General features: G+C 45.5%; 1 protein-coding gene across 2 annotated transcripts in view; it reads left to right on the top strand.

The window, feature by feature from the left end:
- Positions 1-15,913, top strand: part of LOC311131629 (dual specificity protein phosphatase CDC14AB-like) — a 50,140-nt gene extending 34,227 nt beyond the window's left edge. The window contains exons 7-16 of one of the 2 annotated variants that reach the window (XM_084164709.1): positions 990-1,052; positions 1,630-1,717; positions 2,090-2,320; positions 3,012-3,150; positions 5,970-6,147; positions 6,981-7,084; positions 7,520-7,567; positions 8,567-8,701; positions 9,754-10,153; positions 15,721-15,913. In XM_084164709.1, the coding sequence (XP_084020835.1) occupies positions 990-1,052; positions 1,630-1,717; positions 2,090-2,320; positions 3,012-3,150; positions 5,970-6,147; positions 6,981-7,084; positions 7,520-7,567; positions 8,567-8,701; positions 9,754-10,153; positions 15,721-15,750 (1,416 nt within the window). In that variant the 3' untranslated portion in view covers positions 15,751-15,913. The remainder of the gene's footprint in view (positions 1-989; positions 1,053-1,629; positions 1,718-2,089; positions 2,321-3,011; positions 3,151-5,969; positions 6,148-6,980; positions 7,085-7,519; positions 7,568-8,566; positions 8,702-9,753; positions 10,154-15,720) is intronic. The other variant, XM_084164710.1, reaches the window with a different exon arrangement.
- Positions 15,914-16,871: the final 958 nt, after the last annotated feature.

Here is a 16,871-nt window from a genome sequence, read left to right as displayed (position 1 = left end):
CAGTAAAGACCAGATCTCTCCCATCTATCTGACCTTTGTTGAAGTAAAATAGTTTTGGGCTATCATTCTGGCTTTAGAATCTGTGACTGATCCAGACATGGGGAAACCAGAAGTATGACCTCTGTGGCAGATCGATTATACCAGTTGATAATTGATTTCTGGTGGATAAAGAAACCAGTCAACACTTCCGGGACATTACCAGGACTGGAGTTGAATAGCCCTTTGGCTCGCTGCCTCGGAGAAGCAAAGCAAACGATTGGCTCAGCAGAACTATAAAATTCACTAAATAATTGAAACTTCATTGTACAATGCTGTGAATCACGACCTCCTAATGCTTACCAATGATAGTTCTACAGCATATGGCTGGTACAGTGTAGTACCGTCTTCACACGCTTAATCTGACCCTGCCTATTTGACACCTCTGTCACAAATGTCACAGACCTTAGACAGAGACACAGGGGTGTGGGGTAGAATACTGGGAAGGAGCATGGTGGTTACATGTTCTCTACCCTCATGGCTTTGGTTGGTTGCTGACTGTTCACTATGCGTCTATCCTCACCAACACTATATTTGAGTGTGCGGTTAAAGTGCCCACATGATTTATCCTTAGTAATTTAGCCTTGTACCTAGCGAACACGTCACTTCGTCATGCCAGTAATGCCCTCTTGTGTTACGGTGCCTTCATTATTCCTATCCTTGTAAGCCCACATTATCATCAACATGGCTTAGTTTGATGCAGCTGATAATGACTGCGTTGGTCACTTTGCCGACCTCAGCTATAACAGTATCTGTTATGAGCGTTGCAGATTGTAATCGGTCATCATGACGCTGCAAAGGCTTTAGTGCGTCAGGCTTTCCAGTGGACCGCAGGCTTGAGGTGAACCTAGTTCTAGGGCTGCCTGGGTCACTTTAGTTTTGCTTGGTCATGAATTAATTGAGACACACACGCATTAAACTGTCTCTGGTCTGTTCTTTTCTCACCTCTTCAGGCCCTGCAGCATGGATTCTTTGACTTTGAGACGTTTGACGTGGACGAATACGAGCACTACGAGGTAATGAAGACACGTCGTCACGGTGACCTTGGACCTGCTCCAATAATAAGCGTCCACCCATCAGTTTGAACGGCAGAGCATCTGTAAAGGCAAACGGCAGCACCCCTGCAATATTCACAATCCCACTCGAAGATGTTACGCAACGCTGTGCTTGACTGATGAGCTGACGTGCCATTTTAGTTTCATGAGAAAGTCTTGTGTGAGCGACATCAGTTTAATTTGACCGGACTCTGCAAAAACGGACATAATATTGTCTACTAAAGTGTATGGCACGTAGTCACAATTTTTTTTATTTTTATAATGTTGATGTGGCAGCCTGGTCCCAGAGCTGTTTGTGCCATGGATTGACAATGACCGTAGGAGTTGGCAAGGCGGCACAAACAGATCTGGGACCAGGCTAGTGGGAGCCATCAGTTTAGGTTGTTACAGAAGATGGCTACTAACTGGCTAGCCTGAAAAGTCTGAATAAAGCATTTAGTGTTGAAGTAGAATTTTCAGTCAGAATGTCCATATCCCATTTCTTCTGGGTCCCTGTTGGATATGTTGAGTCCTCTTCTAATCTCTCTCTCTGTTATAGCGAGTGGAAAACGGAGACTTCAACTGGATCGTGCCCGGGAAATTTCTGGCCTTCAGTGGACCCCATCCCAAAAGTAAAATAGAAAATGGTGAGATGAGATTTGGATTCAGCCGTGACCTTTTATGGACCCTTTTCCTTTAAGAAGCAACAGCTCTTCCAGTGTAAATGAATAGTGTTGTCTCGACCAATGAACCTTGGCAAGGTTCGGGTTTGGATTCGGGTTTAGATTCAGGTAGACTTTCCCTATGCACCTGTTCTCCCTCGGCTGTTCTCCTCTGTAACAGCAGATGGCGCCATTGGCGTAGTAATACGTTTGACGACAAACCAAAGAAGATAGCTCTGTGCTTAACAAGGCTCTGGTTACTTTCTGTCTTCAACAGCATGTCTAGAATCAGTTTTCCTTACCTAGGTTTTACACTAATTAACTGTCCTGAATCTCCTCTTCCCCCCTCTAAACCAGGCTACCCTCTTCACGCTCCAGAAGCGTACTTCCCCTACTTCCGACAGCACAACGTTACCTCGGTGGTGCGGCTCAACAAGAAGATCTACGATGCCCAGCGCTTCACGGACGCCGGCTTCGACCACTACGACCTGTTCTTCGTGGACGGCAGCACGCCAAGCGACGTCATCACCCGCCGCTTCCTGCACATCTGCGAGAGCACCGACGGAGCCGTGGCCGTCCACTGCAAGGGTGAGACATGCACACACACACACACACACACACACTGCAGTATATGTTGAGATATTTCAAATATCTGATATACCTGAGGTGTGCTTGATTTGGCTTGCCTGGCATATGGGGTCTGCACTTTTTGGACTATTCCATTGTTTCCACTGTGTGCCTGGCAAGCTAAATCAGACGCACCTTGAGTATTTTCTGTTTGTTAAGAGGGATTTTAAAGAGTTCACTCTTCATTGAAATGTTGGCGGAGCTAAGTTAATCAGTAATGCAACGCTCAACTGTAGGCTATGTTTTTGTATTCTTTGCCACCGAAAGCAGGTCTGCAGGTCTTACATTAGGGGGCAGTGTTGTTACATTATGGGGCAGTGTTGTTCAATGTATGCCCCTTGTCAGGCATATTAGTTACCAGTCTTACCATTATGCTCGAGTACTGCAGTGATACTGTCTTATGTGGTGAAGCCTATGTTCCTAAAAGTGTTATTTCTATAACAAATCTTATGACATTATAAGGGCATTTTTATCCAGTCACATTCAGGTTTGGGTCAATTCCTTATTTATGAAACATTAAATCATCTTTCTTTCCCTTTTGTTCTCTCTATATATATATCCCTCTCTATCTCTCTCTATATATATCCCTCTCTCTCTATCTCTCTCTCTCTCTATATATATATATATATATATATATATATATATCAATCAGCTGGCCTTGGGCGTACAGGCACCCTCATAGGCTGTTACCTGATGAAGCACTACCGCTTTACAGCAGCAGAGACCATCGCCTGGATCAGGATCTGCCGACCAGGCTCCGTCATCGGCCCTCAGCAGCACTTCCTGGAGGAGTAAGTATTCCTTAAAAAAAATTTTTTTTACATTTTATTTTTAATGTCACCTTTATTTAACCAGGTAAGCCAGTTGAGAACAAGTTCTCATTTACAGCTGCGACCTGGCCAAGATAAAGCAAAGCAGTGCGATAAAAACAACACAAGAGTTACATGTGGGGTAAAACAAAACATAAAGTCAAAAATACAACAGAAAATATATATACAGTGTGTGCAAATGTAGCAAGTTATGGAGGTAAGGCAATAAATAGGCTATAGTGCAAAATAATTACAATTAGTATTAACACTGGAATGATAGATGTGCAAGAGATGATGTGCAAATAGAGATACTGGGGTGCAAATGAGCAAAATAAATAACAATATAGGGATGAGGTAGATGGGCGGGCTAATTTCAGATGGGCTGTGTACAGGTGCAGTGATCGGTAAGGTGCTCTGACAACTGATGCTTAAAGTTAGTGAGGGAGATAAGAGTCTCCAGCTTCAGAGATTTTTGCAGTTCGTTCCAGTCATTGGCAGCAGAGAACTGGAAGGAATGGCGGCCAAAGGAGGTGTTGGCTTTGGGGATGACCAGTGAGATATACCTGCTGGAGCGCATACTACGGGTGGGTGTTGCTATGGTGACCAATGAGCTAAGATAAGGCGGGGATTTGCCTAGCAGTGATTTATAGATGGCCTGGAGCCAGTGGGTTTGGCGACGAATATGTAGTGAGGACCAGCCAACAAGAGCGTACAGGTCACAGTGGTGGGTAGTATATGGGGCTTTGGAGACAAAACGGATGGCACTGTGATAGACTACATCCAATTTGCTGAGTAGTGTTGGAGGCTATTTTGTAAATGACATCGCCGAAGTCAAGGATCGGTAGGATAGTCAGTTTTACGAGGGCATGTTTGGCAGCATGAGTGAAGGAGGCTTTGTTGTGAAATAGGAAACCGATTCTAGATTTAACTTTGGATTGGAGATTCTTAATGAGAGTCTGGAAGGAGAGTTTACAGTCTAACCAGACACCTAGGTATTTGTAGTTGTCCACATACTCTAGGTCAGACCCGACGAGAGTAGTGATTCTAGTCGGGTGGGCGGGTGCCAGCAGCGTTCGATTGAAGAGCATGCATTTAGTTTTACTAGTGTTTAAGAGCAGTTGGAGGCTACTGAAGGAGTGTTGTATGGCATTGAAGCTTGTTTGGAGGTTTGTTAACACAGTGTCCAATGAAGGGCCAGATGTATACAAAATGGTGTCATCTGTGTAGAGGTGGATCTGAGAGTCACCAGCAGCAAGAGCGACATCATTGATATACACAGAGAAAAGAGTCGGCCCAAAAATTGAACCCTGTGGCACCCCCATAGAGACTGCCATAGGTCCAGACAACAGGCACTCCGATTTGACACATTGAACTCTATCTGAGAAGTAGTTGGTAAACCAGGCGAGGCAGTCATTTGAGAAACCAAGGCTATTTAGTCTGCCAATAAGAATGCGGTGGTTGACAGTCGAAAGCCTTGGCCAGGTCGATGAAGACGGCTGTACAGTACTGTCTATTATCGATCACGGTTATAATATCGTTTAGGACCTTGAGCGTGGCTGAAGTGCACCCATGACCAGCTCGGAAACCGGATTGCATAGCGGAGAAGGTACGGTGGGATTCGAAATGGTCGGTGATCTGTTTGTTAACTTGGCTTTCAAAAACTTTTGAAAGGCAGGGCAGGATGGATATAGGTCTGTAACAGTTTGGATCTAGAGTGTCACCCCCTTTGAAGAGGGGGATGACCGCGGCAGCTTTCCAATCTCTGGGGATCTCAGACGTTACGAAAGAGAGGTTGAGAGGTCCTATATCAGTTTCCTCTAGCTACTTGTCATTCATTTACATTATAAGCCTTTGGAAGAGCAATTGTTAGAAGCCACAGTTTCTCAAGCAAGCAACTGTCTTGATATAGTCTTTGTGGCCTTGATTGGCAATTTGTCTTGTTCATTCAGAGCTCAGGGTGATAATTTTTTTTGGGGGGGGCATGGAAATCTTCAGAGCCACTGAAACGTTTGTGCTTCAGGCTATGGCCTGATAAAATGCTGAAAAGTTCTGCATTGCTGTAGATTTTGGCAGGGGAGAATTTATAATCTTATTTTTCTTAAGTCTTCTATAATCTTCATACCAGTTCATCACAATCTGTGGGCTGACCACTCTTTTTCAACTTGCTGACTAAAGCAGGAAGTCTGGCACTCGTGTGTTTGTGTTGTGAAGGGGAGAACATACTCCTCCATGGGGGAGAGTCTAACGGGAAATGCAAGGACATACGAAAGCTTTTCCGTTTTGTGGGAAGAGTGTGTGTTTTAACACAGTGCTCAGGTCATGTTCCCAGTCCATCAGTCATCTGTGAAGCTGAACAGACTCCTGTCCTGGTTGTCCACAGCTTGTTGTTGGTCCTAATCTCTCCGGAGCTGTTCTCCATGTTCTGGGTGAACAAAGGGGTAAAGATTAAATGGGGTAAATTCTTGGTCAAATCTGCTCCCCCCCCCCCCCCCCCTCCATTCAGCCCTTCAACAGCAGTTGTAGTCATGTCTTTTGGCATAGTTTCCACCCCAGGACAATTGAATGGAATGGAATGGACAAGCTGGTCTGTATTGGTCTCTCTCTGGCCAGGCCACAAGTGACATGGTCTTATAGACTTAAGGTCACACGGTAGGCGAGTATGTCCTAATGCAACCTCTCTCCCCTCTTTCTCTCTCCCTCCCCACTTCCCCACACCTGTCCATCTTTCTGTCCTCCATCTTTCTATATTTCTCTCCTTTTCCCTCTCCCGCTTATCGCTCTCTCCTATCTGTGTCTGTCAGGAGGCAGGCAGCCATGTGGATGCAAGGAGACGTGCAGCGTTCGCAGCAGAAGCAGCCGAGGGGAGTGTCTCGCCTCATCTCCAGCATGGACGACCTCACCCTCAGCCCCACCCACACCACCATCACCACCAGCCCTGCTGGCATCCTCAGGTCCCACAGCACCGACCACCTCCAAGAGGTCAGCGCCACCCACAACCCTCCCTGGGGTCCTGTTCATTAGGCACAAAACGGAATAAAACAGACTGAAACAGGGAGGGAATATCTGAACTTGTCCAATAAGAAGCACTTGTTTCGCCTTAATGAATACAACCCTGGGTTCACGATGGAAATTAAGACATTTTTCTACCTTGTTTTAATCTGTTATTTTCTGTTTGGTGCCTAATGAACACGATGTGAAACATCTGAGGCTACAGCTATTCCCCCACTTTTTATGTAAAACCATTCTAGTGTTCCTTCTAGAATGTTCAGGTACACTTGTGTTCTATGTATTCTCTTGTCAATAGCGATGCAGTGTTTGGAGCAGTAGCATTACATTTACATTTACATCATTTAGCAGACGCTCTTATCCAGAGCGACTTACAAATAGATGGTGATGACTAAGTATCATCTACTCTTGCTTGTGGAGGCTGACTCACTCGCCCTGTAGTGTGTGTTCACGTGCGCGTCTGTGCATAGGTGGTTATTCTCCGTAAGTTCAGGGGGCTATGAGGACAGAAAGGCTGCCGATGTTGTACTCTTATCCCAGGGCCAAATTATTTCCATCCATTAATCACATAACTGGAGACAATCTGAGACGTCTAGGGTGTATTATTTCGTACCTGCAGTATATTGTGCCTAATGTATTTATCAAACCAGCACTAGACATACTATAGGGGTGGGAGAGCTTTTTCCGTAGACAGCTGTTCTTCTTATACACAAAACACGGCTAGGTTTTCCTTTGTTTTATTGTGATCTACTGTACATGCTTAGGCACATCATCTTATGGGTTCATGTGTTCTCTCTTCTCCACAGAACGACTACATTGAAGAGAATGGGCTCTGCATGACCCAAGGAGATAAACTGCGTGCCTTAAAGGGCCGGCGCCAGCCCAGTTCGGCCACAACGGGAGCCCTAAGGTAAGAACTACCATGGATACCCCAAACTTCCCCTTTAAGATCCTCCCGCCTTATTAGTTGGCACCTTTTGAGATCCTCCCTTAGCAGTATAGCTTGCCATGCTTGATAAACTCAGTCTTCTGCACTATGGAAAGTAATGTATATTTTAGGTTATAACCCACAGGTAAAAATTATGTGATCTGATTCGAGGCTCTGGTTTCCATAGTTATCAAGCTGAAATAACACAGGCACTGCCAGGCAGGGAAGGATTTTCAGGATAATGGCGTGGTTTCACGCTGGTGTTTCTGTTGAAAAAGACTTGATTTGGTTTTCCTCTAGGAAGTCATTTTTAAGCTTTCGTTTTAGGTTTTTCCAGAGTGACTTAAACGCTACTTTCCCAGTTCTCTAAGGACGTGTGAACTCTTCTTCATCTTTGTCTCCCTCTTTCTTTTTCAGACTTGAAGAGATGAAAATGCACACCAGGTCACCGTCCCAACCTTTTAGGTACCTTTACAATAGTGTTGGCTATGCTGTTTGTCTGTTTGCCCAATTTTTACTCGCACAAAGAGCCAGAGGTGGCAGGGGTGTATCCTTGCTATCACACAATTCACACAGTCTCTTCAATATAAGTGGCATTAACACATCTCTCTCAAGTCTCAACACACGTCTCTGCACACACAATGTCCCTCCCACATGCTACCATGCCTGCCTATATTTCATTCAATTCAGTGCAATTCAAGCTAGAACTAGGCTACAGAGAGGAGGAGAGGCGGCTTGGAGTGTGAAAAGAGGGGATGGAAATTGAACTCCCTCTCTTGTGCTAGAGTACGGCCTTTAATAAATGTTCCTCAAAGAGGGGCGAGCGACGAGTGCTCTTAGACAGCTCTCTCCTCCCACTCCTTTAGCCCTCTTCCTTTCACCTACTCAAAGGTGTGTGTCGCTGAAAGGCCGAGGCTACTCAGGCTAGCACATCTCCTCTAGTTGTAGTTCTCTCCTGAAAGAAGATGGTCCTTCAGCCCAGTACAGACGGATAGTTCACAGCTTTAATGAAGGAGCTGGGAGTGATGCCTCGTACCAGAACCACCTCTTTTCTTTCTCCTATTATCGCTCTCCCTCATTCATTCCCACTCCATTCACATTTCTATTATACTAGAGTATCAAAGATTCAACTATGGTGCTTTTGAAGAGCCTTACCTAATAAATAGTCATTCAGATACTGTTCTGTAACGTTGTCTGGTGTTACTGGATACATCGTTCACTGGTCGTCATCATTCAAGTCTTGCCTATACCTTTGTTTCTAACAATGGGATTTGTACTGTAGGTCATTCATGTCTTTAAGGGGTGCACACTAACCAATTGGTGTTCCTGACAGGATGATGTTTTGTAGAAGAAACTTGTGTATGTTGGCTAAAGTTGATACTTCTGTTAACGGCTGTTCCGTTTGTTACTCCACCTCACAATATGTACATCCAGATAATCTTTCTCCCTCTTTCTCTCTCCCAGCAGGATGAACCTCGGAGTGGGCACTCAGGGCACCATTTCCCCCATCAAGTCCTCCAAAGTCCCATCATCTTCTGCTTCCGCCGCCGCCAAGAGAATCAGCCGCAGCTCCTCCTCCTCGGCGTCCAACCTCAAGAGGTGAGCCTGCGCCCTCCGCCCTGCGCATCCCTCCCCGGACACTTCTTACCTTTTACTCCTCTTTTTTTATCTAAACACTTCTTTCTTTCTTTCTTTCTTTCTTCCCATTTCATGCTGCGTAGCCTCCCATCCCTCCAATTATCCACTTACCCTTTCTCTTGCCTCCTGTAGATTGGTTTATTCTCCAACCTTTCTCTCTCCCCCTCTTTCTCACTCTTTCCTGTCATATCTTTCTTGCCTTTCCCCTGGTTGTGTTTCTGCCTGTCTGTGACTACCCAATGCCCTGAGAACCAGTGGAAGGATACGCAGGGCAGAACAGGGAACAAGTGTGTGTGGTGCGGCTCACTAGACCGATTCACATAGAGAATTGATGTGCTGCAGGCCGTGCGCTTTCCCGACAGGCCGAATCTAAATCCCCTGTATTTTGCTGTGCTAGAGACAGGCACAGGCAGACACACACACACACACACACACACACACACACACACACACACACACACACACAACCGAGAAAATATGCAACATCAACCTCTCCTCTTGAGGAGTACAGACCTACTTTGCTCTGTGCAGGATTTGTGAATGTTTCTTTTTCTATTCTACTGAATGATATAACTGTGAATGTGTAGGTAGGTAGTTATGGCAATGAGAACTCCAGATTCCCCCCCGGTGAATCTGGCAAAATGCCTGAAGTGCTGACGGTGTGCGATTTACAGGGGCCTGACTACCCATATTAGTGTATCAGACTGCACATTGACAATATAGATTTTCTATGTCTGGATCAATCCACTATTACGATCTGAGTCAATCCACTATTCGACTGTTAGCCGATTGTATAAATCGGTTGTGTGTTAATCAATCTCCTATCAGATCCAATGTACCCAAAGGCAGGTGCCCTCTGCTTAGCCTGTGAAAGCGAAGGCAGTGGCTATCCCCTTGTCATTGTGTGTGTTTGGGGCGTGTCCTGTGTATTTACATTTTCCCTCTCCCACTCCTGCTACCTTTCCCTCCATATATTTGTCCACCCCCTCCCTCCACCCCCCCCCACACCTCAGCTCCTCCATCAACTCCAGGCTAGCCAGCTCCTTAGGCAACCTGTATGCAGCCAACGGCAGCGAGGACAATAGGAAGCCGCCTTACGCTCCCCCTTCATCACCCTCCTCCGCTCCTCCCTCGTCCATCGTCATCACGCCATTGGGCTGGACGGCTCCCAGTCCCGGCTATGTGGCTAACGGCACGCGTGGCGCCAATTACCACCACCACCACGAGGTCAACAACAATCGTTATAATTCCTCCCCCGCCGGGCTCTTTAGCCACGGTGGACTCACGGGGGCCCCACACCACGCTGCAGGCAGGCTGGCGCCCGGGCCTGAGTATGGCCCCTACAGATCCCAACAAGGGGGTTACTCCGGCCTGAGCGGACACTCTGGCCGCTACCTCAGCCGATCAATCCCCGTAAGTGTGTGTGCGCACCACCTGAAAAAACAAAAACAAAACTCCAACAGCAGCATCTTTTTGGTATTTCCACTGTGACCCTTTTTTGACCTCTTGTGTTTCCTCTTTGCACTTCTCCGTCAAACATGAGTTTCCTCCCTTTTTCTGTGGATGTTGTCTTTTTATGATCGTAGCCAGTCGTCCTATTCCTGCTGCTGCTGTAGCTTCTCCACTGTCTGTGTGTCTAACTCTCTGGTGGCTCCACTGAACTCTATTCCTCGTCTGTTGTCTTCATGGTGCTGGAACAGGACCTGCGATGGCCTAGTTCCACTCTAAATGCCTACTTGATACACACCAACTATGGCTATAAGGCCATTTCACACCAGCTACCCATCTAGAGTTGAAAACACGTACTGGCACATTTGGGCAGAACCCTAATTAGTGTTATGAACGATGAAGTGCCTCTTCCATTGTGTGTTGGTGGGGAGACATTTTGCTGATTCGCTGTTCTTTCCTACCCTGTTAAAGGGATACTTCAGGATTTTGGCAATGAGGCCCTTTATCTACTTCCCCAGAACTTGTGAATAGAAATTGTATGTCTCTGCCTGCAGTTTGAAGGAAGTTGCTAAATAGCGCTAGCGCAATCGCTAACTAGCGTTAGCGCAAGCTAGTTAGCATTGGCTTGAAAAACAACCTCTAACTTTCTTAATACTGGACACAGAGACATAAGAATGGTATACATTAGTTAATCTGACTCTGGGGAAGTACACTGCTCAAAAAATAAAGGGAACACTTAAACAACACAATGTAACTCCAAGTCAATCACACTTCTGTGAAATCAAACTGTCCACTTAGGAAGCAACACTGATGCAGGTGGTGACCACAGACCACTTAAATAATAAAATAATAAATAATATGCCATTTAGCAGACGCTTTTATCCAAAGCGACTTACAGTCATGCGTGCATAAATTTTTTTTTTTTGTGTATGGGTGGTCCCGGAGATCGAACCCACTACCTTGGCATAACAAGCGCCGTGCTCTACCAGCTGAGCTACAGAGCTACAGAGCTACAGAGCTACAGAGCTACAGAGTTCCTATGCATCCTGGCTGATGTTTTGGTCACTTTTGAATGCTGGCGGTGCTTTCACTCTAGTGGTAGCATGAGATGGAGTCTACAACCCACACAAGTGGCTCAGGTAGTGCAGCTCATCCAGGATGGCACATCAATGCGAGCTGTGGCAAGAAGGTTTGCTGTGTCTGTCAGCGTAGTGTCCAGAGCTTGGAGGCGCCACCAGGAGACAGGCCAGTACATCAGGAGATGTGGAGGAGGCCGTAGGAGGGCAACAACCCAGCAGCAGGACCGCTACCTCCGCCTTTGTGCAAGGAGGAGCAGGAGGAGCACTGCCAGAGCCCTGCAAAATGACCTCCAGCAGGCCACAAATGTGCATGTGTCTGCTCAAACGGTCAGAAACAGACTCCATGAGGGTGGTATGAGGGCCCGGCGTCCACAGGTGGGGGTTGTGCTTAGAGCCCAACACCGTGCAGGACGTTTGGCATTTGCCAGAGAACACCAAGATTGGCAAATTCGCCACTGGCGCCCTGTGCTCTTCACAGATGAAAGCAGGTTCACACTGAGCACATGTGACAGACGTGACAGAGTCTGGTGACGCCGTGGAGAACATTCTGCTGCCTGCAACATCCTCCAGCATGACCGGTTTGGCGGTGGGTCAGTCATGGGGTGACATTTCTTTGGGGGGCCGCACAGCCCTCCATGTGCTCGCCAGAGGTAGCCTGACTGCCATTAGGTACCGAGATGAGATCCTCAGACCCCTTGTGAGACCATATGCTGGTGCGGTTGGCCCTGGGTTCCTCCTAATGCAAGACAATGCTAGACCTCATGTGGCTGGAGTGTGTCAGCAGTTCCTGCAAGAGGAAGGCATTGATGCTATGGACTCGCCCGCCCGTTCCCCAGACCTGAATCCAATTGAGCACATCTGGGACATCATGTCTCGCTCCATCCACCAACGCCACGTTGCACCACAGACTGTCCAGGAGTTGGCAGATGCTTTAGTTCAGGTCTGGGAGGAGATCCCTCAGGAGACCATCCGCCACCTCATCAGGAGCATGCCCAGGCGTTGTAGGGAGGTCATACAGGCACGTGGAGGCCACACACACTACTGAGCCTCATTTTGACTTATTTTAAGGACATTACATCAAAGTTGGATCAGCCTGTAGTGTGGTTTTCCACTTTAATTTTGAGTGTGACTCCAAATCCAGACCTCCATGGGTTGATAAATTTGATTTCCATTGATAATTTTTGTGTGATTTTGTTGTCAGCACATTCAACTATGGTAAAGAAAAAAGTATTTAATAAGATTATTTCATTCATTCAGATCTAGGATGTGTTGTTTAAGTGTTCCCTTTATTTATTTTAGCAGTGTATATAAAGGGCATCATTGTCAAAATCCCGAAGTATCCCTTTATCTTATTCACCTATTGAGTGGATTCTTGCATCACATATCAATTAAAAATTATAAAGCTCCGCAACAGTACAAACCCTAAACTGGAAATGCGCTTTAACTACTAACTAGGTGGATTCTGCGTAAACAAAGGGTTATTGGACACTGTGGCCTCATTGGCTGTGGCAGGGGCCACAGTCATCTGATTCCTCCTGGTTGGGTGATTGGCTAGTTCCTTCTGGTTGGGTGATTGGCTGGTTCCTTCTGATTGGGTGATTGGCTGGATGTCAATGTGGTTCCTCCTGGTTTGGTGATTGGCTGGATGTCAATGTGGTTCCTTCAGGTTTCTGGCTTTAACATAAGGAAATCGAATAACTGAGACATCGAACAACACTTTAAACATGACACTAACTTCTAACGCATGCTGCTGTTCGATAGATGCAAGGGTAGCGCAATTACGTTGTGGATCTGTGTGACTGCAAGCTTAGTGTGGCCAAACGTTTTTTCGTTATTTTTTTCTCAACAGCCCACATGTGTCCCCCCTCGAAAGCGTTCCACAGGGATGCTGGCCCCAATGCTTCCCACAGTTGTGTCAAGTTGGCTGGATGTCCTTTGGGTGTTGGACCATTCTTGATTCTTGTTGCAGTTCTTGACACAAACTGGTGTGCCTGGCACCTACTACCATACCCTGTTCAAAGGCACTTAAGTCTTCTGTGTTGCCCATTCACCCTCTCAATGGCACAATCCACGATCCATGTGTGAATTGTCTCCAGGTTTAAAAATCCTTCTTTAACCTGTCTCCTCACCTTCATCTACACTGATTTGAAGTGGATTTAACGGGTGACATCAATAAGGGATCATAGCGTTCACCTGGTCAGTCTATGTCATGGAAAGAGAAAGTGTTCCTAATGTTTGTTATCCACTTGTGGAGGCTATTATTGGAGTAAAGCGCATTCTTCCATCCATCCCTCAGAAGGAAGCATCTCCCTCGGACTCTGTCTTCCTTCAACCCAGAGGAAATTCTAACCTCCCTTTCTAAAAGCAGTTGTTAGTCTGGCACTGGACCAAAACTATCTCCTCTCTCCTATTATAATGATTTCATCTGCTCAGTCATACTTTAGAGCTCACTAATTTCCTGAGAGGCGAGCCCAGTAATCCTCCTCTTCCTTGACCGTGAACTCATGGAGGCCTTTCATAGGCCCTGACCACGAGGGCCTTACATTTGAGGCTAGTTCCCGTAACTTCCCACACTTGTGCCAGAAACTTGATTGCGCTATGAATAAGAGGAAAAAGTACCTAATTGTCATACTTGAGTAAAAGTAAATATGCCTTAATAGAAAATGACTCGAGTAAAACTGAAAGTCACACAGTTAAATACTACTTGAGTCAAAGTATTTGGATTTAAAATATACTTAAGTACTGTGCATTCGGAAAGTATTCAGACCCCTTGACTTTTTCCACATTTGGTTATGTTACAGCTTTATTGTAGAGTGGCCTTTATGGTAGAGTGGCCAGACGGAAGCCACTCCTCAGTAAAAGACACATGACAGCTCGCTTGGAGTTCACCGAAAAGCACCTAAAGAACTCTGACCATGATGAAACCAAGATTGAACTATTTGGCCTGAATGCCAAGCGTCACGAGTGGAGGAAACCTGGCACCATCCCTACGGTGAAGCATGGTGGTGGCAGCATGCTGTGGGGATGTTTTTCATCGGCAGGGACTGGGAGACTAGTCAGGATCAAGGGAAAGATGAACGGAGTAAAGTACAGAGAGATCCTTGATGAAAACCTGCTCCAGAGCGCTCAGGACCTCAGACTGGGGCAAAGGTTCACCTTCCAACAGGATCTGCTGAGAAGAATGGGAGAAACTCCCCAAATACAGGTGTGCCAAGCTTGTAGCGTCATACCCAAGAAGACTCGAGGCTGTAATCGCTGCCAAAGATGCTTCAACAAAGTACTGAGTAAAGGGTCTGAATACTTATGTAAATGTGATATTTCCGTTTAATTTTTTATAAATTTGCAAAAATGTCTAAACACATGTTTTTGCTTTGTCATTATGGGGTATTGTGTGTAGATGAGAAGAGAAAAAATAAACAATGGAATCCATTTTAGAATAAGGCTATAACGTAACAAAATGGGGGAAAAGTCAAGGGGTCTGAATACTTTCCGAATGTGTCAGAAGTAAATGTAATTGCTAAAATATACTTGAGTATCAAAAGTAAAAGTATAAATAATTTCAGACGGTACCATTTTCATGTTATTTTTTTAAGTGTACAGATAGCCAGGTGCAGTAGGGATGGCAGTAGGAATGACCAGATCAGAGGCAGTAGGGATGACCAGGGATGTTCTCTTGATAAATGTGTGAATTGGACCATTTTCCTGTCCTGCTAAGCATTCAAAATGTAACCGGTACTTTTGGGTGTCAGGGCAAATGTATGTAAAAAGTGCAAAATTTTCTTTAGGAATGTAGTGAAGTAAGTGTTGTCAAAAATATAAATAGTTAAGTACAGATACCCCAAAAACGACTTAAGTAGTATTTGAAAGTATTTTTTCTTAAGTACTTTACACCATTGCAGAGGGGGTGGTTGAGAATGGGGAATATTGGATGACTGTCTGGTACGAATGTCTCTGTTCTCCTCTCGTCTCCTTGTTTTGCCAGTAAGTGGAGTTGTTCCTTTATCAGAATTTCCATACCCTATCAGAATCCCATGTCCTTCTCTCCCTCGCTCCCTTCTTCTTGCACAATGCCTCTCACCCCCATCTGTTTTGTCAGTCCTGCTAATTCCTTCTCTCTACCTCGCAGCTGCCTACTCCTGCCCACACACACATACACACCCTGTCGGTCTTGTCCACCATAAATCTATTCATTAGTCCAGGAAAAGGCATTTAAATGATTGTCTATTTTAATGGCTTTTCTTTGTAACCAACCGTTCAAGTGTAACCTGTTATTAATAGAATATTTCATGCAGGCTTGTTAGATAAAAACCTTCACCCTTCATGTTTTTTTTCAGCCGTCAACACTTTGAAAACAATTAGATGCAGCAGTTTGCTTTTCCATTTGCTTCAGAGCCAGAGGCAGTGTTATAATCCACTGTGATTCTCTCTGTCTCCCCTCTCCGTCTCTTGCAGTCCCTTCAATCTGAATATGTTCAATACTAAAGCGGTGGTTCTGCGTTGACCAAGACCGGACAGACATCTTGACACTGACCTCTGACCTGGACGGGATGGAGTCTCCCGCCCCCCTTTTTTTCTCTCCATCTCCCCCTTCTCCCCTGCTCTCTTCCACATACTAAATGGAAAATTAATAAACCTTGGCATCTGATTGGGTGTGGTCTTTGGAGGCGGGCACATCGACTGCAACAAACTCCCAAGGGCTCATGGAACTTTGAGTTTTGGGCTTTTTCTGTCAGCCTCAGACGGCCTCGATCCACCTTAACTGAAGTCACTGTTTGGATAATGCTTACAAAGGGCGATTGTTTACCCAGCTTTTATTTTTTGTTCTGGCCAGCTATGATTGGGCTTGGCCAGGCTGTGACTGTGAGTGCTGTTTCTTTAAAGCTGAGATCCGGCCATATACGTAGGCTGTAGGTTCTCTGCTTTCCTGCATCACATATCTGTTTTATTTTATATGTTTATGTGCTAATACTGTGTACACAACACATGACTTGTACTGGGGGGGAAAAATTGATTTTTTTTTTTAGACGAGAAAAGATTTTATACATGAAATATGGCAATTTTGTTGCCTGGATGAAGAAATATGTTTATTTACAAGTGGGTTAAAGAACATGTTGTGGTTTATGACAATTCTATTTTCATCTCTTTGAGTGTAACTACTTCACTAACAATATATCTAGATCAAAATATATATGAGAGGTTTATGGAGGGGCGGCGTACGGTATTTTGCGAGCCGTGTTCCTTATCAATAAAGTATTTACAGCACAGGACCAGGCTCAGGGTAAAGTGCTCTTGTATTTACGATTCTGTTTTGTGCGTGAGCGTGTACGTCCGCGTACCTGCGTGTAGTAGCATGTACGTACCATAGGCTATGAGAATATGTACGTATGTGCCTATGTGAGCGAGCGTTTGCGTGTGTGCATGAAAGAGATTGAGTAGTGACAGTGTGTGTACGGGGTTGTCTAGAGACTTTGTTCAGTCCTCTGGTGATGTGATCTAGAGAAGGGATGAGAAGGGCATATAGGGAAGAGATGAGTGCTCTCTCTTCACTAGTTTAAATTGATTGTTTTTTATTAAATAAATTCAATCGACTGGTGGGTTTTAGT

This window comes from Coregonus lavaretus (genome assembly GCF_964263955.1).
Source record: "Coregonus lavaretus genome assembly, chromosome: 6".
In the NCBI taxonomy this organism is placed as follows: Eukaryota; Metazoa; Chordata; class Actinopteri; order Salmoniformes; family Salmonidae; genus Coregonus; species Coregonus lavaretus.
The sequence above is the reverse complement of the archived record's forward strand: the minus strand, read 5'-3'. Positions and strand labels throughout refer to the sequence as shown.